The following is a 26,992-nucleotide window of genomic DNA, read 5'->3' as shown; positions in this document are numbered from 1 at the left end:
CACACAAGAAGCAAGAATGAAATAAAATGACTCAAGTAGGTTAGAAAATATTACTAAACTTACTAAAATAAAGTTAAACAACTAAATATATTCTTATGAATCCCTGTGGCTAACCTGGATCTAACCTAATCATCAATTCATCCTTTAAAGTCTAGAGTGTATTGCAGTGTAGGTCCGTGTCCACTAGCCGGCGATGTTGACCATGTTATCTGTTCTTTGATACAAATAGTAGCGGTTCTCAGAGTTCGTATCATGTCTGAGTGCTCTGTTAAGCATGTCCACCTTTGTGTGAGTAAAGGTTATGGAGAAAATGAAAAAAAGAGTAGAAACTCACACAGCAGTGGCAGTGATTGACACACATCTTCACTGGCAAGTGTAGCCACTTCAAAAATTCTCTTGCAGTACAGAATAGATTGCAAAAGAGATTCAACACCTAATGCCGTTCTTTCAGTGTCTGTGTTTATCACAGGTTTAAAAAGCCTGGCACTGACCCGCGCCTTCTTTGCTTCAGGGTTGAGTCTTTTTAACAGTGTGGGAATCAGTCCATTACAACTGTTAGCTACTGCTGAAACTCTCCTACATGTCCACTTATCAAAATTCATGTACTCACATTATTACAATATGTATCAAGACTGTGGAAACCTATGATTTTTTTTTTTTTAAAGTAACAAAATTTACTTTCACACCTAGTTGACATAAGAATACACATGGTACTGACACATTACAATAAGACTAGTGAGTAAATTGTGATTGTGCAGTTCAGTAAGTGAAGGATACATAATTACAATATTAATCAAGTACTAATCATAATAATATGAATTTAACAATTGTAACAATTATCAAATAATATTATTAATATTATGATAAAAAATAATGAGTATATTAATTAATGATGTTTTAAGAAGAGTGTAACAATGTAGTTGGTTATATTGTGTGTCCAGGACAATTTAGAAATGTATTGTGAGTGATCCCTGCAGTTCAGCCGCACTGCAATGTCATGTTGAGTGTAGCCACAAGGTGGAGACCTATTGATAAGCCGCCATGTTATGACATGCTACTGATTGACAAGATATGGATTAATGTGACCTCTGTTATCTGTAGGACGGCTCTGTGTCACAGATATTAATTATCTGTGGCAAAACTAGTCAAACTAAAATGTTGTTTAGGGCAAAAGTGTTCTGTTTGGCTCGTATTTCTTTTTACAGAATGTTGGTGGAAAAGTAGTTCTTGTCTTCAAATATGTTTTTGTAACTTGGACAGTGTTAAACCTCGTAGAGCCCTCACCCAGCAGAATGGGCAAGTTATTTAGTCTTTACAAAAAAGACTTCTTCAAAGTCAAACTTGGAAAATCATTAGAAGATTTTGTCAGCTTTGTAACTTAACAAATTATCCACAACACTGCGAAGGCTTCGCTCACCAAGTATCGCCTTTCATGTGGAGGCTGTCACAGAAATATGCAAACTTCACATACATCCTGTGAGATCTAAACACACCAAAGTCCTTAATCAGTCTCTTTATAAACATCCACAGGCCACGGCTAAAAAGACACACTCTTACTTTATTCGTGATCACACACATTGACCAGAATGATGTGGCAAATCTCGTGTTGTGAGCAGACTTTCTGTTGCATTGTGGAGGAAAGGATTACAGCTGTTTTAGCAATGCTACACACACACGGTAAAATAGCCTTCTCTGCCTTTCTGTTGCAACTGACACCAGTTCTGCAGCAAAGCCTGGCCTGTTATTACACACTTTCCTTTTCTATTGTTTTCCTTTTAAGTTTTCAGAGTTTCCAGGATGTTTATGGGTTATGTTTTTTTCACAGGCTTTTTAAGTAAGCACCTAAGGTGCCTTGCTCTCTGCCTTTTGAGTGGCTGTGAAGTGTTTGTGACAGTTGCTAAGCCAACACCCTCTGTAATGGCTCACCAGAGTACGAACACACTTTTACACACATGCTTTCACAGACTCATGAGGTGGGGACTCTGACTGGTTGTATGGATACTGACAGAGGTGTTCAGGTGATGTAGATTACCGTCACCTCACACTGGAGAGGTGTTACCGAGCACTGCGTGATAAGAGGCAGACTGTCATAGACTAATTGTCTGCGATTGTGTTGATGAAATGCTAAAGTAAAATGCCTGTTCAGAGTGTGAGTGGATGTGTCGAGGAGTTGGAGCCATCTTACAAAAAGGGTTAAAAACCCTCTCCTATATTTAACAAATATTAATACATGAATGGACACGGGGAGTTTTTGTAATCCAGACACTGATATGTAAGTTACACAGAAGGAGAGGTCTAATACAATCTGTTTAATCTGCCATAGCGCCATAGCTGTGTAGGGTTATTTATGCTTTAATCAGTTTGAATTTATGTGCCTTCCCAAGGCTTATCATTGTCCACTAACAAATCCTGTTTATTAGAGCTTGACTAAAATAGCATTTATTAGACCAACACTAAAATTCAAATGTTAATCTTCATTTGAAAACTCTAGGGTCTAATATAGGTGTGCTTATTTATTTTTTTTTCCCTCCACAAACTCAAACCATGAACTAATTTCATAAATAAAAAAACATTTGTTCTGTGTAGTTAATTATTTGTTCAATTACTCTCTGCTTTGATGATTGTGTTTGTGGTTTTCCACACACAAGAGAAGTCGCAGAGTGGACAAACTATGCAACATCAGCACTCATCTCTCCCATCACTTTACTTATTAATTTTCATTTGTCGGGCATTGTAAATGCTGACACTGATAGATAAGCAGACGATAATATTGGCCTGTTTTAAACTGCCCCCCCCCTTCCCCTCAGTGACTATATAATATGTAAATCTACAGTAAAAAAACTACTTTATTTTAAAATACATAACACATCGTGGTGGGACTCTCAGATTGTTGCACATGAGCACTGAAGCAAAGTGCTTTCTACCACAAGTCTCATTCACCCAATCACACAGATGTTCATGCAGTGCTTTTAACTATACTTAAGCGCATTTAAACATACACGCTCACACCCCTATGGATGCATCAAATGCAACTTAAAGTTCAGTATCTGACACATGGACCGGGGGAGCCGGGGATCAATCCACTGACCTTCCAACTTGTAGATCACCCACTCACCATCTAGAGCACAGCCACCTTAATTTTAAATCAGTTTTGACTGCTGAAAATTTTAAAAGCATACCGAGCACACATACAGAAATATTCATAATGATTTCCGAATGGAAAAGTGGTGTGTAATGGAGACCAGGGGTTCCATTACCCTTACCTGTATTTTTATTCGCTTGAGGATTTGTATTTTTAAACCAACATAAAAAAAAAGAAACATATGTATGGTTTGGTGATTCTTTATCAGGTTAGTATTTAAGTGACTGTTTGTGGACAGAGGGGGACTGGTCATCCTACCTGTGTCACGAAAAAGAACCTGAGTTGGAGCTGTTCACAATTTATCATTTGTTTTGGTAAACCTAAATTCCTGTACATGTATTTGTGTGTTAGTAAGTGTGTTAGCAGTACGCACCTTTTCCTGCTTGCTTCCTTTGCAAGTTGTGGAGTGAATGAGTAAAAGCAGCTCAGTCACCTGCTTATGAGCTCCTGGAGTAAACCAATGGCCCAGGTGGGGGAGGTTTTGGTTAAGGTGTTTCTAATTTATATATAATTGATTGCCGTATATATGTTATTGAATTATTTATCGGACTTTGTATGAATAGAAATATGTCTTCCATGTGTTGTATTATGGTTTGATGTTTGCTTATGTGGATGTTTGTTTTCTCGTTTGGTTTGCTAACCCCCGACGTGGGTAATTCCCGATGCTCACCTGAATGGGTAGAGTATAAAAGGAAGCCAGTTGCTTTTAGAGTGGTTGGTTTTTAGTGTGTGTTGGTGTAACCAATAATAAAGCCCACCAGTTGATGGATAGATTTTATTCCAGCCTCACGCCATCTTGTTTGAACCTACACATGACCGCCAGCCAAGCTGACACGGTGTGAAGTAATGAACCTGCATTCAATCCATGTACCTTTCTTCTGTGAGGTCTCTTTCAGTCCTGGTTATGTACGGTTCTCTTCTATTATTATGGTATTGTGCTACACTATGCAGCAATATGGTGCTAAATCAGTAAAGAGACAGACTATTACTTATAATAAATCTAAATAATGCTTTATTTCAAATGCTTAAATATGGTTTTGCTGAATTTTCCTGAGAAGGAAAGACGCTCCGCATATTTATTAGGGTTTAAGGATGCACACATGGATTTTGATGAGCAGCACTTAATGTAAACTTTTACATTTTCAACAGCATTCCTAAAGGTGCTTTATATTCTATTATGTTTTATTGGAGTTGCACAGATGTGCTCTCCAAACTGGTGATCCTTACTCAGCATCGTCAGTGTCGACAGACAGGTGACTGAGGGTTCAGATCTGGTCCTTACATTATGAAGAGAAAACAGAGTGGCACATTTCAATTTGCGTTGCAGATCTGCATCATAAGCAGTTCACCATTCTGTGTGTCCATCACCTCAGTGGTGTGTGTTATGGAAGACCAAGCACCTGCTACTGTCAGGCACCTCCTCGCTCCAAACCCCCAATATGTCCAGCGCTGTATTCGTGAGAGTATCCACTTGTGAATATGGCCCAGATATCTGTTCACAGCTTAAGGCATTACATTTGAGAGATTAAAACAGAAGAGCAGACACTGTGATTTCACAAAAACATTATGTGCCACAAATGAAATGAATATAATGAATAATATGCAGGGAAAACAAGTTTGAAAAAGCAATTTGGCATATTGCATACGCTGGCCACTAATGTAATACTGGGTATGTTGTTGATGGCAGTGGATGTCATATAGAGCCATGTAAGGCGAGGATGAGCAGTGGGGTAATGCACAATAACCCGCCGCATTAACCTCCAGCCATCCCCTCTTCTCATTTTAATCCAGCAAATTCCATTATTCCCCCTTGCAGGACCATTTGCCTGCATAGGAATCGTACCCTGCTGCCAACCTCCTTTTACTCCTGCTATCAGTGCTTGTATAACCTGCCCGTGTCTTCAGTGTTAATCTACCGCAGCTGGGCTTCAAGCACTTTGAATAAAAACACGGCTCCAAATCCGCCACTTTGAAAAGGCTACTAATTGCACAAAAGAGCGATCATCCCCTCAGATGGGTTTAAAGACTTAAAACAAACAGATTAAAGCACTAGTAAAGTGATAATGCAGGGTTCACTGTAATTTAATGCATAAAAGAGAAAGAAAAGTGGGGCATTGTATGCTTAGAACAATGTGCCATTACATATACCAGACACTGCCAGGAACCAATATACTGGCATCACATATAAATGGATGAAGACTAAACCCAGCTGGACACACACACACACACACACACACACACACACACACACACACACACACACACACACACTCTCACTCTCTCTCTCTCTCTCTCTCTCTCACACACACACACACACACACACACACACACACACACACACACACACACACACACATTAAAGTGCTTTTCACTGTGGTTAAATTTGCTCCGTAATAAAGACCAGAAATGCAGCAAACTTAAAAATCTACTCTAAGTTCAACTCTATTATTCTTACTGTTTATCTGTAAATGTAATTTCAAGTCTGTGCAAATGTGGTAGAATGAACATGTTTATTCAGTGAAGGCAGATGATGATGGCAGTGAGAAACAGACAAGCTCACTGCCCTTACACATCAACTGTGCAACAGTCAAACATATGAACAAACAGCTGCTGGAAATGTAGTTTTTATTTCTCTAATAATTTTTTATGTATTGTGGTGTGTTTTTTCAGTAAATAATTGGCTACACTATATAAGTTGGACTGTTTGACTGTTTTTAGTACTGAACAGATTGTGTGTTCATGTACTCAAATGGCTCAAGTAGACAATCAGAGTGGAAGATGAAGTAAAAATGAAATAATGATTGAGTTTTTATTATTCTCAAAATGTGTCTCTAACATTTAGTATTAAAAAACCTTTTATAAATTGATGATGTCAGAGTCTTAGGGTTATTTTTTTAATGCATTGTTGTAAATTTTATGTATTTACAATTTAGGTATTGGCACAAACATCAGAACATTTCTAATGAAACTCCGTCGTACACCCGGGCAGGGATTTTTAAATACTGAGGTTGGGAGTCTCCCCAACAACTCCCTTAGGCTCAGTTTCCCCAGACATGAATTAAGCTGACTTCTAGACCATAACTTCTTTCCATATTCATTGAATTTTTCTTTTAGACTTGGACTAGGCTTAATCCATGCCTGGGAAGCTGCTGATAAACCTGCTGAAAATTTAGACTTGAAACTAAAACTGGCATTTCCAAATGTTTTGTTTACCTTTTAATTTATTAAATTAAGTCTGCTATTTCACTCCATGTGGTTCATATTTCTGGGTGGGAAATGACCTAAGATATCATCAAATATTTATGCAACTAAAAGAAATAAAATGCATGTGAAACAAATTAAATGAAAATATCAGCCTTGACTTTATTAAGGAAAAACTACAATACACTGCATATTTGTAATGGGAAAATTGAATTACTGCGGTCATTTACACACATTTAAGTGTGTTTTATTAATTTGTGAGCATGACTCATGGTAGAGTAAAATATTTTATTTATCCTTCCCACTGTCCACTTTTCACTCTCAAAGTCAGACTGAACCCTATTTTGTGGTTAGTGCTGTTGCTGCACTAATGATGCTGCCATTGTCAGGTCAAAACAAAATTACAATTTTGACCATTACATTTTTCGGTGTGCTCAGATTCATTAAAAATGTGATAAGAGTTGCAGACGTAAGTGAAAAAAAGAATCATTTGCCATAATTAACAAAAAATACAGAAATTTACATTGAACCTATCGTCCCCATTGTTCCCATTGTTCCCATTGTCCATAATGCAAAATGTTCCCTCCAAAGATTATATAGTAGCTGAAAATTCTGATTTTTTTTTTATTGTTTATTTAATTTTTTTAAGATAGTGTCACACAAAATCTTGGCAACGAAGTCATGAGGGTGTTAATTAAGAATTCAGTACCTGAAGTAGTGGATGAAAAATGAAATTATGGAAACATAATTTACAGCATAAATCCAAAAACTGCTAAAGATGACAGACACCGTGGAAATAATAAAGGTTAATGAAACATTCAGGTACAGGTCTCCCATCATTCCATTATGTGCAATAAATCAGAAATCAAAGATGATTCTGAATTATTTTAAGATGCACTGGCTGTTTCTTGTGTTCTGCTACAGAGGCATTATGGGCTGCTGCCCACTTGGCATTAACCCACATCCCCAACCTCTCCTTGTTGGCTCTGTAAGTGGAGTCAGCTCATTTGTGTTGTGATGCCACTGGGACTTTTATTTTGTGCTTGGTGGATTTTACTTCGTGGTTTGGCTGGAGCTTAACAACCAGACCACCATGTGGATGTTCCCCGTTCTCCCTCCCTACCTCACCCTGGTATTTTCTATGAAAAGTAGTTTTACACGGTGAGAAAAAGTGTTGTTTTTCTTACAGTGTGAACAGATCGGATCATTGGTAAAAAAAAAAATAAAAAAAAAAAAGACAAGAAATTGCATGCTTTTAAAGCAACATGTGTTTTGAAACAGTTCCCCATGTGGCCGGACATAAAGATCTCGGAGCGGCCTAATACCTAAATACGTTTTGTTTTTGATTTTTTAATTCTGGTCTGTACTACTGAGTAAAAATACCTCTTTTATTGTGCTGATTTGTGAACTTCTGTTACTTTCAAGTCTAATATATATATTTTTTTCAGCTGGCAGGAGAAGCTCAAGAGCTTTTCTCAGTGCGACACGGTCCAGTGCGAGCTGCTCGCATTCTGCCAGCTCCTCATAACAGTGAGTATTTTCAGTACCTTTACTTCAATATAATATGTACCTACCTACAGTTAAGCACATATTGCATATTCTTGCTTGAATAATTATACAGTAGTAATGAAATGATTATACGGCATTAAAATCATTGCCAGGTGATGCTAACAAGATTTGTTGTCGGTTCTTGTATCGGTGCTGCTGAGGCAGGATCTTTTGGGTAATGTGCTGTGGGATTTGTATTCTGTGCTCGGGCTATTTATGGTGTTTTGCAGTGTGCAGCCGACATTGGCCTGGTAGAGGAGGCTGCTACTGTCATGGAGCGTCTTTGCTTTCCAAGGCTATTTAAGTCTACAACAGTGTTAAGCTGTGTGTTACGCATCAAAAGTAACATCTGCGTGGGTATCAGGACCTTAGGTTTCCCAAAAACACACTGCATGATTGAAATTATGAGACATTCAGTGTTTTCCATCCATCAGTGCTGCTGATCATTACGTAGCTTTTTTTTATGGTATCAGTGGTATTAAAGTTCCACATCTACATATCTGTTTCAGAAGAAGTTGCATTCAACTATGAAACTATCAGAGAACACAAACTTGTATCTTGTACTAGATAAAATCTCAGCTCGTGTCGTGCCACATTCAGATGCTGTCTGAGATTTTTTCTGTCTCTTCTGAAACCACACAGGGATGTGGAGGAAGTTCATTTAAACATTTTTCCTTTGCAAGTCTTCTGAAGTGTCTTTTCAGCATAAATGTCTGTCCTGGAAAAAAAAACACTCTGGTTAACTTGATTTCAGCATCCAAGGTCAACACTTAAAATTAAATTTCGGATGGCCTATTCTAATGCAGTTTTGGGTTGTGGGCATTTTAAGTGGTGCTATATCATTAAAATTAAAGAGTGCTCCTTGGTTCCTCATCCTAATGTTGTCGTAAATCTACGATTACTGTTAGCCCGCTCTCAGTCAGTAGTCCATATTACTAGTAGTGCAGACATTGGTGTCCTTTTGTCATGAAGATTTTAGCCAAACAGAGGGCATCCCAAGTGCATTTTGATCAAATTTAAGTTTTGTATTTGCGTCATTATTATATCATTAATGCTACACACGTGCCACGGTAATCTGACAAGGATGATTGCTACAAAATGATGCCACAGAAAATCTTCTTTTAGCAAACATTGAAAAAGAATCAATGTTCATTATTAATTTTGATTTTTTGATACCTTTATTTCAGAAAAAATTGTGAATATTATTAAAAAAAAAAAGGAAGTAGAATGAAAAACATTTTCGTCCTCTAATCAAATTCAGGGTCTTGAGCTGGAGCCTAAAATGGGGCCACAGGCGGGGTACGCCCTGAACAGGTTGCCAATTTGTCGCAGGGCAACAATAGAAAGCTCGTAGTTCTTAATCTAAAAGCTGAGATCACACAGGCTGCCTAACTTCAACCTGAGATGAACTTTAAGTACAGCACGGAAACCACCTGTGTAGGAACTGCAGTCTGGCATCTCAAGTGACCAAACAGCACCTGGATAACAAGTCTGTGGCTTCACCAAGTGACGTGTGAAATGCTTCCATATCCACCACCTGGATGCATGCATATGCATAATTAGGGCGTTGTAATGTAAATTCCTCATGGACAAAAAACAGACTGGCACGCAGACATGACCCTCCTGCACGGACCCCCTCTCTTACTATCTGTCACTCACCCTAAAGTGGACTCGCAGATTTGGAAAGTGTAATAGAAGCTTTCAAAATCAGCATTTTGTGATTTTCTCACTGAAAGGTTGACTTTTGACTCATGTTAGGAATTGCTTTTGTGAGTAATGTAGTGTGGTCCAAATGAAAAATACAATGCAGGAGGAAAATGAGAATTTTTGTGAATTAGTATATTGCACAGTACTTTCAGATTCCTTTCTTTGTAAGGACAAAATTCCCATGATGTTCTGTGAATGCACATTTGATCTGCTTACCTAATGCTCTTTTATATGAACTGAATTACAAACAACGTTAAAGCATTTCATTTCATTTGTAATGTCTTTTCAAAGTGAAATAGTCCCAGTAATGACAAACAAATGTGGCACTGGTCCCACCAGTCAAAGGTTGACTACAGTATTAATTGCAGTTCACATATTCTCAAAGTCAGGGTGCAAATGGTCGAGTTGTTCCACTGATTAGACTCTTTACAGGCATGACGTTTAAATTTAATCTCTGCAGGTGTCAATCGGTTCTGTGAAAGATGGTTTGTGGCTTTTTTTTCGGTGAGAAAATCGTCTTTGTGTTCGCCGTCTATGTTCCAGTCTTTTGGCAGATTTCAACAACACACAATGGCAGCTTTTGAGGAGTGCTGGAAGTGGATAAAAGCAAACCACAGTAATAAGAAGCAGCAGATAGCCCCGACACATGAGGGGAGTAATTCTCTCAGCAGAAAATAAATATGAATTGTACCACTGCAGGGAAGGACACTGATTGCAATCTGTTAGGGTGCAAACAGTGTTGCACTGTGACGAGCCATTAAAAGGCCAATTGTCTGGGATACGAGGCTGTGGGTGGGTGGACTCGTAAAGCCCTGAAAATAGGTGTTGATTATAATAAGGCAAGGTTCCTCTTTCCTGGAATAGAGAAGGAAAAGCTGGTTTTCCAAAGGAAGTAAACCCGTTTATCCACATCTCGTTTCCAACCTATGATCTTTTGTCGTTATGGAAAATGAAGCAATGACTTCTCTGTCTGATAACAAATGAGCATTGAGGAGATACTGTGGTCTTCATGCTGTTTTTCAGTGGATGTTGCTTTGTATGTCTTCACAATAGAGCTTGATCCCGATAGAGGAAATTCCCTGCAGTTTAATATGTTGCCTGATGTTTCGGGCGATGTCGTAGCATTATTTAAACATACACTTGTGTCTGTTGCTGTTCATTGCAATAGTAATCAAATCAAAGTTACTCTATGCATCTTCCCAGAATGTTTTATTTTTTTTAGTTAAATGTGCCATTCACCAAGTCTCCAAGGAGCATATTTATGTTCCGGCTCAATATCTTGACTGATGACAGAAACATGAAAGGAGAGAAGGATCCTGTTGGTAGTGTTAAAGGCTGGTAGGGAAGGCACATTTGCTCTCATGCCATACCACAGGAACTTGGGCTGATTACTGTCAACCCTCAAATTACAGTTCTCTAAAGGGTAACATCTTCTTCAGTCTAAGCACCCCCATCCACTCAGTCCCCTTATCCTTTGCCAAACTTCAAAAATGAGACAGTCAGGGAAAAATATGGGATCAGTAATACTTAATGCAGCATGATTTCTCTTCATTTTTCACATGCCCACTGGACTTCCACTTGCGTTTTCAATAAGATATCTTCATCATTTTTGAGTTTCATTAACTTTTTGTGGAGGAACAAAAATTATTTTTTTTAAAAATGATTTTACATCAAGCTTCATTTATTCTTTAAGCTCAAGTTTACAGAAGAAAATCAGTAGAAACTAGCAAACAAAGTCTTTAAATTAAGTGATTCCATGTTTTGGATGGAAAACAAAATCTCCATTTATCAAAAAATATTTTGCAACCATAATTGGATTATGGGGCAACCATAGTAATGTAATCAGCACGTTTCCTGCCATGGTAATAGCCTGCCTGTTGTATGAGGGTGGGGAGTGCTCGAGCCCTCACATGTTTGGTAAAGAATGTCTCTCTTTGTTGTGTGCAGATTCTGCTGTTTCTCATCTGGCTCTTCCTCTGACTCCTCTTCCTCCTCAGGTCCTGTAAAGCTGGACAGTTTTGCTGACAAGAGGCCCCTCCTTGGGGTCTGCAAGAGCACGGGGTCCTCTGGGTGAGTTCATGCTTCGTTATAAAACTGACATCACTTCCTGTCGGTCACCCATAAACTGCAATGCAAAATAGTGACTTTGCGTCCCCTCCGTTTATAAGTGATAAATTATAGACTCACATCTTTCTGCTATAATGTTGTGCTATTCTATGCGATAAGTTGAGCTCTGACTGACAGCTTAACTAGTGGAGGGGCAAAAAATGACGTGCTGTAATATTGTCTTAAACTTAAATACCAGGACAAGACTAGATGCCTGTTAAGCTCTATCTTTGCCTAGTAAAGACAGAGCATAACGGGCAAATACTTTCAAGGGAGCTCTAATTAAAAGTGCACTTACTGGAAAGTGAGAAACTAAAGCAACCTGTGTCTCGTGGGATTTAGCTGTCCTTTCTTTAAAACCTGCCAATAGTGTTTTACTCTCGGTGATGTTATGAAGGACAACACACTTTCCATCTGAAAGTCATTTTTAAAAATAAGAGGCATCAAAGGACACCCAACAGTTTGTTATGAACCCTTCACATGCAACTTGAGGTGAGCCACCGATGTGGGCTTAGTGACTGTTAGTGGCAGTTGACTGGAATGCGAGCAGTACCTGAATGCCCCACAGGCTGGGAGAAGGGTGATGGAGCAGATGTGCAGAAGCCTGGGATTGTTAGGGTTAGGCCTGAGAATGTCATGACTTTGTTTAGTGCAAGAAAACTTACTTAAAAAGTGACAGACCCTGAGGCATCTTGCACTCCCTTCTCTATACCCAGTTCGTGCCCTCCCTTCTTTCCCCCTCTTCCACTTACTTATGCTGCTCTTCCAGAGCAACACAAAATTTAACTCAATATATCCTCCCCAGGAAATGAAATAAGGAAGTCTGTCTTCAGCTGGGTCTTGATGGAGACCACCTTCTTGATGTTTTCCAGGAACTGCCGCCACTGTCTCTCTGACGCCATTGCCATTGCTTCTGCTTTTCCTATGTCCTCACTGACACTGAGACAGGCAGCGTTTTGACGGTTTGGCGAATCACCCGGGCGTCGTTCAACACTAATGCTGAAAACATGTACTGTGTTGAAAAGCAGAAACCCTGACCTCTGGCTGAATGGCACAGCCTGGTCCTTCCCTCTACAGAAGTGCTTGGTAAATAACACTTTGGTCAAAGACGAGAAGGAAAAAAGCTTCCGGGTGCGGCGCTGTACTTTCCATCGGGCCTGTTCATAAACTTACTAAGGTCCTCGCACAATTTTTAGCATATAATCATTTTGAAATAACAGCTTTTGTTAACCACCAAAAAGGATGCCGTCCTGACACTTAAATGGAAAACAGATTGGACTCTTGGCTGCTATAGCAGTGCTGGTTTAGAAGTCGGTTCAGTCAGCTCTAGGCTTAGATTACAAGATTTGCAAATTAAAGGAAAACCAGAGAAGGGAAAAAGCATGTGTGCTAAAGCGCTGTACTTGTGGATTTCCAGCCAGGCACACTCAACATAATTTTATCAATGGAAAGGATTATATGTAAAGTCCAAACAATGTATGGATCCAGTGATTTTCTTGACAGTAAAGCTACATATGCGTCCCTTTCACTCTGTACCAGTGCCAGTGGGCTTTAGGAATTAGTAAAGACTGCTGGTGCCCTTGCAGACCTTGGTGTGTATGTCTGCTCACATTTCTGGAGAGGATTTACATTTCCTTCCCCTACTAGCTGTTGTTATTATTTTCAGTCGTTTTAATTACATCCACAGGTATTAGCATTCTCAAAGTGATTCTCAGTGAAATTTTATGGGAAAGACCGAGGCGACTTAACTGTTTGCGGGTGTTTGAGTGCACACATATCTTGGGCAAAAGTTCAGTGATGAATAAGTGTGCTTTGTTCTCTGGAGTGACATTTCCAACCTCCATCTACCCCCTCACAACATCTCCACATGCTGAGAGGATGTGGTCCCCTCAATATAGACTTCTTTCACCATCCGAATTAATACTGCATGGCCTATTTCTAGACTCTAGTTAATACACATGGATGAACAGTCACCACTGAGGCCATGGACAGACTTTTTTGAAGGCTTGTGCAGTATGTCAAACAATAAACAGTGCTCTACATCCTGAATGCCCACCTCAAGCAGCCCTTTTTATTATATTGAGAGCACCAATTTCAAAAGGCGGATGCATTGCACCACTGCTCTCTCCTCTTGTGCATCGCTGCTGATTGTGTTTCTTCTAAAATAATGCTACACACTAGGCTGTGTAGGTTATTTATTTATATTACAAATAAGTATTTTATGTGTTGCTGGTGGGGCTGAAAATGTCTGGTACTAGTGTTGGAACAACAGAATCATCAGTTCACTTTAAATCTATAATTGTCAGTCGACAGCTAACTTGACTGCAAGAAAAGATGTCTTATTTTTTAATTAAAAAAATGTATATATAATATGATGTATTTTGTTTTTACTTGATATGCAAAAATTAAACATGATAATAATACTTAGGTACTAATGCATTTATTGTCTAAAGGCACGAGACGGATGGATTTTAGTGCCACTGTAGATGTGTCCATGTGTCGTATACATTGCATACTTACACCTTTAAAGGACAGATGGTTAAAAGCTTTCCTACCAAAAAGCCCTTAAACAGCAGGTGAGGTAATCAAAGGAACAACAGTGAGCATACATCCAAGATGGTAATCAAAGAGACTAGAGTTTGTGTATCACATGTGGTTATTAAAAGTCATTCAAAGTTGTTTTTCTTTTTGTTTATTTTTTAAATTGATGTCATTGTTATTGGTTACAGCTTAATTGGCCAACAAAAGCACTTAGTTAGGGGCTTGGAAAAAAAAATCATGGTCTGTTTTAGAAGTGACCTTTTCATGACATTAGCCACATGTCCATTTTTATGGTTACCAAGGCAACATTTTCCTCATCTAATATGATCGGTTGATCACATTACTCTGCTGTTCAGAGACAACATGCACAACACACATGACCCTAAGTAGTCACCTTTATAAATATGGCTCCTTTTAACCCTATTTTTAAGTGATTGACCAGTGTTTCCTGTTGAGATTGGGCAAGCAAATAAGCCATGCTTGCACAATAAATGTGAAAACACATGACAAATTGATATAGTTTTAATCTTGAAACATTGAGGCATCAAACTATGCAAATTATCGGTGCAAGCTGATGTGCTTTGATTTCAGTTTCTACTACCTAACTCTAATTTCCCATAAGGCATAAGGTGCTGTTTCATGGTGCAGTGTTACTTTAAAAACAAACCTAAAAAGCTACGCAGAGGGTTGGGTGAAGCTTGCCTCCTCCCACCACTCACACTGACAGTAAGTGCCATGCAAAATCCAAAGTAAATGTACAGCAAACACAATTTCATCCTCCTGCACATTTGCATTTAATCTGCTTTAAATCCTTTAGTGAAATATCACAGGTTATTAACTACATGGTTGGAGGCAACAAATTCCACTTAGCCCACACAAACACTTTTGATGGCAAAAGCCCATTGAAGCACTAAGCACTAAGTGTTTCAGTGCATTTTCATGACAGGTTTTGCTCTGTGCACCGGATGTATCCTTTTTCTAAAGTGTATTAAATGGAAATCGTGAAGCATTTGTATAAAACAAGCCACCAGATTAAGGGATTTGGAGAAGTGATGCTTTTTATCCACCATGAGGTTATGGTATTCTTCACTGTCACACCATGACCATGCGCACAAACATGTGCTGTCCAATCCTAGCTGGAGGGTGGATCCTGCTGTGAACGTGTGTAATTTGTCCTGCATCAAAATTGCCGTGAAGCCGTATCAATTGTGTTCAAGATGATCGGAGTATTTAGACACCGTGTCAGCCCAGAGGACAATCCACAGTCCTCCTTTTGCCCTGGCTGGCAAAATTTGCCTTCAATTTGTGGAAAGGAATGTCATGTTCTCCACTGAGAAAACCATTTTGATCAAATTGTTCCCTGACACTTTTGTCATGCTCCTGCGTGGAAATGAGAGTAGCTGTAATCTGCTCTTTCACTTCCCCTTTTTTCATTGCCCCACATGTGGACACACATACATACTTGTGCAGTGCATAGGCAGAGCTCAGGGGCTCAGGCTTCACTGTGGAACGTTTATTTTGACTTCCATGTCTGCTTTATGTCTGTCGAAAATGTGTTCTGCCTCGCCAGTTTTCCTCCTTCAAATAGGAAGTCAGATTATACTCAGTAGTACTGGAAGTGGTGCATATAAACACAGCCGACAGGCTGAATGATTAGTAATGACTTTTCAAACTTATACCACAGCCTCATTCTTTAAGCCAGGCCCCTGTGGTCAAAGCAATTAATATTTTATTTTACTAAAGTTTAAACTTTTCCTTTCCTCTAGATTGAAGTATATTGCAATACTATTGTAATTTTCTCCAGATGTTAGCTGTTAAGTAACACCCACTGTTGGAGGGCTCGCTATCAGTCTTAGATTAAGGCTTAACTGGGCAAAAATAATCAGATGCCTTTTTATGGCTGTGAGTAAAAACTTTTATGAAGTTGGGGAAGTCTCATGTCTACCGATATTTAGAAGAGGTCCAGAAATGACTTGACTTTGAAGCTGCCATGAGATGTTGGGGGAGACATACTTTCTGATTACATAATCCGATTAGAAGATAACAAAAATTGCATCCATGATAAACATGGGGCTCTAGAGATGGCAATCTCTGTCAACCACTTCGGCCCAGGCTGAAATATACTAATAACGACTGAGTGACATAATCTCCCCAGCATGTCCTTCCCTGCAGCCACCTTCTAGATTACTTTGAAATTTTGTACAGATATTTATGAATCCAATAATTTGGCTATGATTCCCTTTCCTGTACTACTTTTGGTAAGTGGAGATTGCACCAGCCCCTATTACATCCCAATTGTGATGCATTTATTTTATTATCATAGGGTCCACCTTACAATATAAAGCGCCTTGAGGCGACTGTTGTTGTGATTTGGCGCTATATAAATAAAATTGAATTGAATTTACATGCCTCCAGCAGCTCATTGTCACTGCCTTAACAAGGAGTCCTGTGCCTTTATGACTAATAGGGCACACGGGCTTTTCTATTGATCTATCGGTTGCAGAGCAATAAAGATTTAAAAGTTAATTTTTAGTTGTTGAGTTATTGCACTAAATATATTTTACTTAATGCTAGCAAGTGAATTTTGTCTTTAGAGCTGATGAAATAGTCATGAAAAGTTTTGCTCTGAAAAATGTAAATGTTGAACACTGGCCTCAAGCCTAAGTTGATATGTCACATTTCTTATATAGCTTTAAGATGTCAAAGCAGAAGAAAGAACTGCTGTATGACCAGATGTTTCTTGTGTCAAGTGCTTCCACTTAACATAGACAGAAAATTGGCACATGAGGTTAAAATGGGATCTAATGCAAGCCATGGTTTGGGTAATGAATATTAATACCCACTTCACTGCTGTCAAAGAAAGAATAAGCTGAATTTATGGGGTGCATATACATAAATCCCATGTTGATTTTTCCCCATTGTTGTGCTTTTAATGTTAGATATCTTTGAGTCACAAACTTGTATGAGGCTTTTTAAAAAAATGTTTTGTAGCTAGTATAGTCAGATTTAATGGGTTTGTTATCTATTTAGCTGCACTTTTCACTCTAATGCAGAATGCTTTAACACATAAACGCTAACAATGAGTAAAAGCCTGTACATGAATACACATGGACAAACACAGGGTAGTTTGTTTTCAAAATGCTGGCAATTATTCTTATTATTATGTGAAGTATTAAATAGTGAAGGAAATGTATTTCTGGCAGCTCTGCAGACATGGAGCTGTGGTTGAACTTTTTACCCTAATTACTTTCCTGCTAATGCCTCCAGCCTGCCGGAATCACTGTGGCTCCCCCAGGCCCCCAGTAGGCTCTGATGTGGCTAGTGTTTGTGTGTGGAGAAGGGGAGCTCTGGGTTTCAGCAGAGAGCCAATAAGAGTTATAAGAGAAAACAAATAAGGAGGAGTAGAGAAAAAAAGTTGCACTGCAGTTTTTCTTTTCTTTCCCTTTGATTTCATAAATACAGAATTTTACATAAACTCATCATGGGGACAAATGTTATGGTAATTTGAGAGTTTTAATGATTGCTTTGAACTGTTAGAATTATTGTATGTATTGTCTATTTCTTTAACTCCATACAGGGTCATAAGTATACATACAGGCTCAAATATATATATACATATACACCCAATAACATTTGGTTAAGTGTCCCTTATCAAGTGTGCTTTTGGTAGCCATTAACAATTTTCTGGCGTAATTCTAGCAGGTTATTTGACCACTCTTCTTGCCAGAATTGGCAGAGCTCATTTAAACTGGTTGGGAACTGGTTTGGGAAGGCCATTCCAGAATCTTAGTGTTAGCCTGCGTTACCCCTTTAAAGACCAGTTTTGATGTGTTTTTGGAGTCATTCTCACGTTGGACCACCCAGTTGTATGGTTTAATCAACAGCTCCAAATCAAGCTGTTGATTTGAAGTGAAATTAAAGAATTTGGAGGCAGTCCTCTTGCAATGTACCAGTACCACTGGCAACAAAACAGCATAATGCTATCACCACCATGCTGGACAGTTGGTACTATGTTCTTCTGTTTGAAAGCTTCACCTTTACTTCTCCAAACATACCTCTTGTCATTGTGGCCAGATAGGTCAATCTTTGTCTTCTCTGTAAATAAAATGTCCTTTCCAGAAGGCATTTGGCTTGGCCATATGGGCAGCTGCAATTTTCAATTGAGCTTTAGGGTGTTGATTTTCGACCAGGGGCTTCTGTCTTGGTCAAGTAAAACTCACTTTGGACTCTTTGGAAAGAGAAAAACTACAAAAAACGGAAACTGCAAGTTGTAATCATCCATGATCTTGATCATTAACGAGAATAAGCTTTGGCCTTGTCAAGTTAAAAGACACTGTAGAACCTTCAGCATGAATAATTAAAAGTTTTAAGTGTATGTATATGTTTGAGCCTGTATGTGTACTTGACCATGTGTAAATTGGAGAACATCCTAAATAAATTCAAATTGTGCACCCAATTCTTTTTTTTTAAAGTCATATTTAAAGTCATAAACTTCTGACTACAATTGTAAATGGGGTGCGTATGTACGTGGAGGCTAGTGCAAGTCCTATGCTAGTCCAAGATTTTGGTTGAGATACAATAGGCCAAAAATATTTTATATTGTTTTCCTAATTTTTTGTGAACTAGAACATTCTAGGCTGTTCCTACAGCACCACTACTCTCTGAATAGTGGAAAATACAAATTAAAAAAAACAAACAAATAAACATATTTAAGTGTTTGTTTCTTGTAATTTAATTTTTTTTTTTTGCACATTTGATAATATCTCATTTAAATATCTGTACATCAAATAACATGTCTTAGTCATGCTAGCTTAAAAACAGGACATGCGTGAGGCTAGGAAAAATCAGTGATTGTCCAGTGATTACATAAAATCTTTTAGCATTTGATAATTGATTACAAGTAGTCACCCAAAGGCTGAGTGTACAACACCCTCTGCTTGACCACTTTGCATGACAAGGCAATTGTGCTGGTCGACTGGTGGCGAGACTGGTTGGTCTCCAACCAATCGTGGTCTGACTGGGACAATTAGTGGGACTGCTGTTTAATAGCATGCTCTGATTTATGTAGTAATCAAAAAATGGAATCAAAAACTTCCTCTGTAGAAATCTGTATTTCTGTGTCAACAATGAGTCACACTTTGTCCAGTGTTCAGATTATGCTACTGGAAGTGTATGCAAATGAGTCCTTATTTAGGACAAAAATACATCTTTGGCATATTAAAATGTATCGTTTATGAAAGCTTGTAATGCAAACAGTAATTTCCTTAATAGAAGCAAACAGCTGGACATTTTTTAAAAGATATCTAAATTAAAATTTATCCCAATTTACCTGTAATTCTTTTCCTTTACAACAATAGCAGTGGAAACTGTAGCTTCTAAGAGAGTTTATTTTCAAGAACACTTTTCTATCCTGCCTAGAATAAACGTCTGAGGAGAACTCTGAGTACTTGTTCAGTGTTGGCATAAACTGCTGTCTGTTGGCAATGCTGATCCTAAATTTCTGGTTTTAATATTTAAAAGTGAGATTACGATTCCCATTCCTCAGAAGTTTTACAGTCTGCAGTTGGAGCATCAGAGTTCTTTCTTTCAGCAGAAGCAGACTCAGCTTCCCAAACCAAGCTTGTATTTGTGTAGCATTTCCACACTATGTAATTGTCGTCTATATTTGGGGACCTTGTAAAACTTTGCAGCAGTAGGAAATGTGGTGACGTCCCTTCCTTGTAAATTAATTTATTTGCCTTCTTTTTAATTCCCTCTATGGCTTCCATCGTATGCTTTCTACAGTCACATGAAATCTTGTGGTTTTGATCTCCCGGGTTAAGTTCACATTCATGGAAAGATGTGTGCAGATTGCCTCAAACAGAGGAAAAGTGAAAATTAAACTAACAGATGTTAATATGTTTCATCAAGGAGGAAGTAATGACACAATAATAAGACACGTGCCATCCATAATAGCACCTAATGACCGTTGTAAACCATTGTGTTTCTGAAATTAAAATGCACACTTATAAATGTGGCACTGTGCAGAGTAGTAGAAGACAAAAATGACCCAAGCAGACAGCATTTACTGTAAGACCATCTGAAGTAGTTATGCATTCAGCAAGTCTGCCCTGTACTTGTTTTATGCCCACAGCAATTTAAATTCAGAAAATTCCAAGTCTGGACCGTCCCGGGCTGTACTGTAGTTTCAATGGTGACACTATTTTCTTAAAGAAGATACATTTCTTACGGACTAAAATGCTATTTTGAACATACCATTTTAGCATCACTAATGATGGCTGTCCTTTGATAGAAACATTGGTAAATTGGTTGCTGTGCCATTCTTCCCCAGACTTAAAGCCTGGACAATCATGTTGACATTTTTGGTTTAAAATACCTCAGTGATGTTAAATGTAGATGTTCCCAATGTTCCCCACAGAACAAATCCTGTTTGACTGTGTTCACTCAGTTTCACAAGAAGTACATGAGGTTGTCTGAGGTTGGCAGTCTGATTGGATCGTAAAAAGACTAAAGTTTGACACTCAAGTCCTCCAAGATACAAGGTCCTCTTTATGCCATCGTATCCCACAACAGACGAATTTAACAGAAATGTAGTTTCTCTCTCCCTAACCATGTTCTGTTACCATTTTGCCGTTTACAAGTTCTGTATCTGACAAGCCCTTTACATTTTCTCCTTAATTTTTGGAGTAGCTTCTTGTCCTGTCACAGGAAGTAAATGAGCCAAGCCTCTTTTCCTCCATCTCCCTCATTTTATATCCTTTCAGACCCAAGGGCCAGTTTGAGTAATAGTAATTGACACATTGATCTAATAGGGCCATCATAATAGGCCTGTTACTGAGCTGGGCAATGGTGCTCGGCGTCACCTTAACATGTGCAAGGACTGACATCCCGCCATGATCCATAATGATAATTGTGATTTAGCCTTGCTTTCAACCTACGCCCCAGTGTCCCCGGCATCAGGAAATCTTATTACATCTGACCCCACATTGCCTCCATTAGAACTAGGTCATTTGTTAAAATACTGCAAAAGCAAAACAATTGAACCCTGTGCCATTTTGATTCTATAACAGTGGGTTATCATTGTCCCTTTGAATCAATTCCAGGGGCCCATTTTTCGGGATAGAGCTTTGAATTGGATTGATCGGACTCTGATAATGCTGAAATCAATGATGCAGCCGCCTGAAAGTAAATTATCGTTGAGTGAAATTTTTGGATTAATCTTAATGCCAGTATTCTTGATTGGTATTGGTCGCTGTACTTGCAGGGCGAGCACCATTGAAATGTTGACGGAGACATTAACTGTCAGGATGGAAAAATGAAACGGGGATTCTTAGAAACTTTTTCTACGGCACATCTTCTATCTTCCTAAAGGGGCAGGAGCCACTGGAGGGACGAACACACTTGGATTAGCTGGGTTAGCATCCAGGCAGAAAAACACAGTCCACACTTAGTCTTGAGACAGTGTTTAAAATCTGGGCTTAGGTTGTGACCCAACTTCTCACTTGGCGCCTTTGCTGTTTAGCTTGGGAAATATACAAAAGAACGTTAGTATGTACCTGTGTGTATAAATGTTTGTGCGTAAGCGTGTGTGGACGTGTAACACATAATGTTCCCTTAGAGTTTCACTCTTGTATCAGTCATCAAGATAGTTGCTGGGTATTGTTGCAGCAGTTATTTCATTTTGAATCTCTGGGTGTGTGTTCCTCCCTTTGTTTGTGTTAAGAAAAAAAACGTGCATGTCAAATTAGTGCTTCTGATCTTACCTAACACATGTGCATATGCGAGTGTGTGCGTGCATATGTGTGTTAGCAGTGAGTGGTGAAGTCGTGTTTGTGTCTGTGGTGTCCAAGCTGATTTTTAAACAGATGTTGACAGAGTGTTCCACAGGATTGTGTTCCTAAAACACCACTTATGAAATAGAAAAACTTTACTTATTCCATATTTGGGAAATTCCGTTACTGCTACTACCACTTCTGCTACTTTTACAGCCATTACTAGTTGTAAAAGATTAAGTGGATTAAGTGAAGCACTGGATACTTTCTGGATACACTGTATAACATAAAAAAAGCTAAGGCTAGATAAGTTTGTGAAAAAGACATCATCTACATTTTTAATCTCTGCGACACTCCAGCTTGTCATAATGAACAAGTTGTTGAGATTCTTCCATCTTCAACACATCTTCAACAAATATCAGTCTGCAGGATTTTTCAAGTTGAAATGATGGCCCAGTAGTCACAAGACATGTGAAACACACAAATACAGCGAGAGTGTACATAAGAACCATGGAAACCAGGGTGGAAGAAATGAGGGGGGAGGGTGAAGAAAAGGCTGTTTGGGGTAAAGACAAGTTGGGTGCTCTATCACCAGGTCCATTAAGCACTTCCTGCATTGGAAAACGTGGTATGGATTCAGAGTGCCAAAAGCATTGTGCCAAAAATGCGTCAGCCTTGTTTACTTTACTAAGACTAGAGTGATGAAGGTGTTGCTGCAGAGGAATCTAACAAAAAAATGCTGGATCAGTCGGCACAGAATTGACTCTATGCTCAGATTTTGCCTTGATGCATCTGCTCTGTTGTTTGGTAACAAGGTATGTTGGTCCATCAAATAAAGGGTGGGCATTTTCTGAGGGCCTGTGCTCACAGAGACATATTTGATTATACTTGCATTTGATTATTGATTCTTTTTATTGTAACACACCATCATCACTGCAGTTTTTGGGCACCAGTGAAAGATCACAGCAAGTCTCTGAATATTACCATTATATTTTCTACATCTATTCTAGTCTTGTGAACATTGTTTCCTTACTTTTCATCCAACAAAAAGGATGTAAGGCTCACCTGCAGTTGAACTTGGTGCTGATAGGTTGGTGTTAGGATGCTAACATCTAAACTGATCTGGTGGTTGTAGTAAACATTAGGATGTCAGCATTACTAGTCATTGCGAACATGTTGCATGATTAGTGGCTGTAGATTGTGTTGTTGTGATGCATCAAAGCTCTCATGTCAGTAAAGGGTTATAACAAATTAAAAGCCCTTGCTGGCTGTGACCCACTGACTCTCATAAACAGGCACTTTAGAGGTATCACACTAGATGCTGTTCCTGATCTGTAAATGTTTGAGGTTTTTTTGGGTCACCTGAGAATGTCATGCATGTTTTCCATGGTTTGCCTTTGCTATATTACACAGTGGGTTTATTTCGTGCGATAGTTTTGAATCCGAGTGGCAGACAAAGAAGAAAAGCAATAGTGAAGACTGGCACAACAGACAGACCTTGACACAGGAGTCGGTCAGCGGAACAGGGTGTGCTGCTGGAATATTCAACGTGGCTGAGGTCATCTGTCTCTTCTAATGGATGAAGGTCTTCCCATAATGATGTCTTCATTTGAATAATGTCCAGATTTCCCTCGGTGGGAGTTGCTGTTACTTGGTAGTAGCTGTCTGCTGTTGAAGCCACTTCCTAATGGTGTCTTCCACTGGCTCTAGTCATCAGTAAGGGACGTTATCGATCATGTCGACTTTCCTTCTTCACCTAACTTTCACAATGTTGATATAATCAGTGCTAGTGTGCAGCTGTTTTTGTGCTTCTCTGTAACATGTTTTTGTTTTTTTTTGTTTTTTTACTCCATTCAACAAAATGTGAAGTTTTATATCACATTGTTTCCCTTTAATCTGCCATGAAAGTCATTGTTATATTTTAGAATCACTGCCTTCCATTTGTCCAAAAAGTATCCATGCTGAGACTGATGAGGTATGTATCTACACTTAGTATGCACAAGCAGACTAAATGGACTGTTGAAAGCACTTCGTCCTATGGCTCAAAAAACAAAACTAACACTACAGTTCACCCCTGAATCCTCAGCCAACACGGCACCGCAGGCCCTGCCAAGGTTGACAGAGAATGGAAGAGCAGTAGAGGCGTTCCTCGCAGAGACAGAGAAGGGGCACAAGGGACGGGGGGTAGTGGAGGGGAGTCTCTTGATTAAGATTTATGTCTAAATTTTCCTGTTCTAGCAGCCGTTGCCTGCTGTTGGATAAGCTCCCTTACGCACCCCTCTTCTTTGCTGTGTTGATAGAAGGGCTTCTAGTAAATGTGTTTCATGACAAAGCATTTCCCCTTTTGCCCTTCATGTTACTCCCCTTTACTCTGGATTCCCAGAAGGTGCAGGGCAGTGGGACATCGGGAAATAAATAAAATTTTTGTGCTTCAAGTTTGTTTTCTTACATTCATACACGTAATCACAACGATTGTGTGATTGGTCTGTGAGCGCTCCCAAAACACGCGTGAGCTAAAGCTCACAACAGTGCCCGAATGCCTCCTGAGGAGACGCAGATGCATACATTGCTGGTCTCCCAAAAGTAGATCTGTTTAGACAAGTCTAGTGATAAAATGATACAAACTGACCACCAAAATCACAAAATTAAAGTAGAAAACAGGACTTTTGATCAAAGAACAGAATTCCTGCAGATGTAATTCTGTTAATTACTTGCAAAGTGCGTGTCTGTTGGAAACCTGTTAAACTGCACACACGCTGGAAGTGACTTCAGACAAAATAACTATGGCCGATGAGAAGTGGGTGGGACCCATGACTGATGAGCGGATGATGAGACTACCAATGAGAGAGAAGATTGTTGATTGACATATGACCTCGCTAGTAAATACATTAGAGGGTCACCTAGGCAACCGTGATGAAGGGATGAATGGGACTGAAAGGAGAAAGAAGAGAAACCTACCGTTTTTGAAAAAGCAATAACTTTCATTGCACAAAGAATATCAGGTGTGTTTTGCTGGAAGAGTCAACTGTGGTTTTTTAAGCATATTATTACTTAGCCTGTGCTTTACTTTCAGAGACATGACACAATTTAAATTTTAGTTACAAATGGAAAAAGTGAAGTGTTTGGGTGAAAGTCTGAAGTCCCAGTGTTTTATCAGTGGTTACTAGATTATCAATTCATAAAGTTTTCAGACACTTTAAAATGAATGGTGTTTAAAAATGTTGCCCTTTTTTTTTTCTTTTCTCCAGGACGAGCCCCCCCTACTGCTGCGCTGACCTGTATTCGCTAAGGACGGGGGAAATGGTTAAATCAATTCAGTTCAAGACGCCTATCTATGATCTCTACTGCAACAAACAGTGAGTCCGGCTAAACAAAATAAGTAAATGCATTTAAAAGAGTTATGTCATGTAGTCACATTAATATGTTTTTTCCTTCTCACAGTATTCTTGTTGTGAGCCTACAAGAGAAGATTGCAGCGTTTGACAGCTGCACGTTCACCAAGAAGTTCTTTGTTACAAGTAAGAAAATTACACACGAGTCCAATAATGCTTATTTACTGCTCCAGGGGTAATTGTTCATATTGAACATGGCAAAAATTTTAAATAGCAAAGTTGGAAAATGTACACGTACTCAATGAGAAACATTTCTGCTCCTGGCTTTGCAATAGAGAGTGGTTGTCCCTTCTCTGGTTGCTCTGGTTTCTCCTGCTGTGTATGCTCAACTGGGCTCTAGCTGTGAGGACAGAGCTCACCTGGGTTCACCTGGGGCTGAGGTGACCCGAGCGGCTGCACTAACCCAACATAAGGCAAATAGGTGCTGCTTTTTTCGACTGTGAATCATGCAGAGCTACTCTCTGAGAACGACAAGAAATGACAAACATAAAATGCACAGAATACGTCTTCTTTCAATTCATTCAGCCTGCTACATAATCTGGCAAAAAAAGAGAGAGATGTTTTAATAGGTTACAGAAATCAATTGCTTTTCACATCAAAAACAAGAATGATTGTTGTCACATGTGGCCTGTCATTATTTTATTGTAGAAATATGTATTTATCAAACACGGGGCCAAACCCCAGTCCTGTACTTTGTGTAGTAGCACAAACAAACAGTGCCAGTCACGTAAAATTCTTTCTTCAAACTTAATCTTTCCAAACATGATCAGCGAGTCTGTCATGCCCGGATCACACAACCCAAACAAATACAAGGCACATCATTGATTATAATACAAGCCACCAAGACCTGCTGGGGTGGAATCCTCTTAAGCATCGCATTGTGACTAAACTGCTTTTATCAAGACAAGATGGTGAGAGCCTTCATTTGAAGCTCAGCACAGGAACACTGTTTACGACACAGCTCTCGCATCCTCCCGGCTGTACCTGCCGTCTCTGCTCGGGGAGTCTGTGAAAGAAATGCCAGACTGTATTACAAGGCCATTGCTGTCTACTTAAGTCATTGACTGGAGTAAACTGACCTTACTGGCTGGCTTTAATGTGTCTCCTCTTTGTCTGCCTGCCTTCCCTATCAGCGTCTGGGCAGCAGGAAACCAAACATATTCAATAGTTATTAATCGTTTCTGAATGCAGGGGCCTCCTCTTCATAACATCGTTTGGTCTGTTTTGGCCATAAAAGCAGTAAACAAAGGGTCCTGTGATGTGGGGAGATCTGCTTTGGATGAGCAATTCTACCTCTGCATGTGCTCTTCTTCTCCGGGGATGTGATGGTGGGCATGTCATGTTTTCATGAGCACTTAGTGTTTGTCCCTTGTTTATGTTCTTGCTTTGCATCGAGTGGTATGTGCGCTCCTAGCTGGTGCTCGCTCAGCCCCAGAAACACACTTTCTTTCCCCTCTGCTCAGTCCTGCTTGGCTTTTGAATGGGACGACTCATAATGATCACAGTCTTAGTCCCTAATGTGTTTTTACAAAAAGTGCGTGTGGAAACGTTGAGGATTCATAAACAAGACGACGACTACTTTT

The 26,992-nt window shown here is 39.2% G+C and overlaps 1 protein-coding gene across 8 annotated transcripts in view; it reads left to right on the top strand.

Moving 5' to 3' along the window:
* The window catches only part of bcas3 (BCAS3 microtubule associated cell migration factor), a 315,717-nt gene that overhangs the window by 6,929 nt on the left and 281,796 nt on the right, over positions 1 to 26,992 (top strand). For all 8 annotated transcript variants that reach the window (XM_019367610.2, XM_013276535.3, XM_019367613.2 and 5 more), the window contains exons 6-9: positions 7,792 to 7,873; positions 11,596 to 11,668; positions 25,266 to 25,373; positions 25,459 to 25,535. In XM_019367610.2, the coding sequence (XP_019223155.1) occupies positions 7,792 to 7,873; positions 11,596 to 11,668; positions 25,266 to 25,373; positions 25,459 to 25,535 (340 nt within the window). The remainder of the gene's footprint in view (positions 1 to 7,791; positions 7,874 to 11,595; positions 11,669 to 25,265; positions 25,374 to 25,458; positions 25,536 to 26,992) is intronic.

Source organism: Oreochromis niloticus, linkage group LG14, assembly GCF_001858045.2.
Source record: "Oreochromis niloticus isolate F11D_XX linkage group LG14, O_niloticus_UMD_NMBU, whole genome shotgun sequence".
NCBI lineage: Eukaryota > Metazoa > Chordata > Actinopteri > Cichliformes > Cichlidae > Oreochromis > Oreochromis niloticus.
The sequence above is the reverse complement of the archived record's forward strand: the minus strand, read 5'-3'. Positions and strand labels throughout refer to the sequence as shown.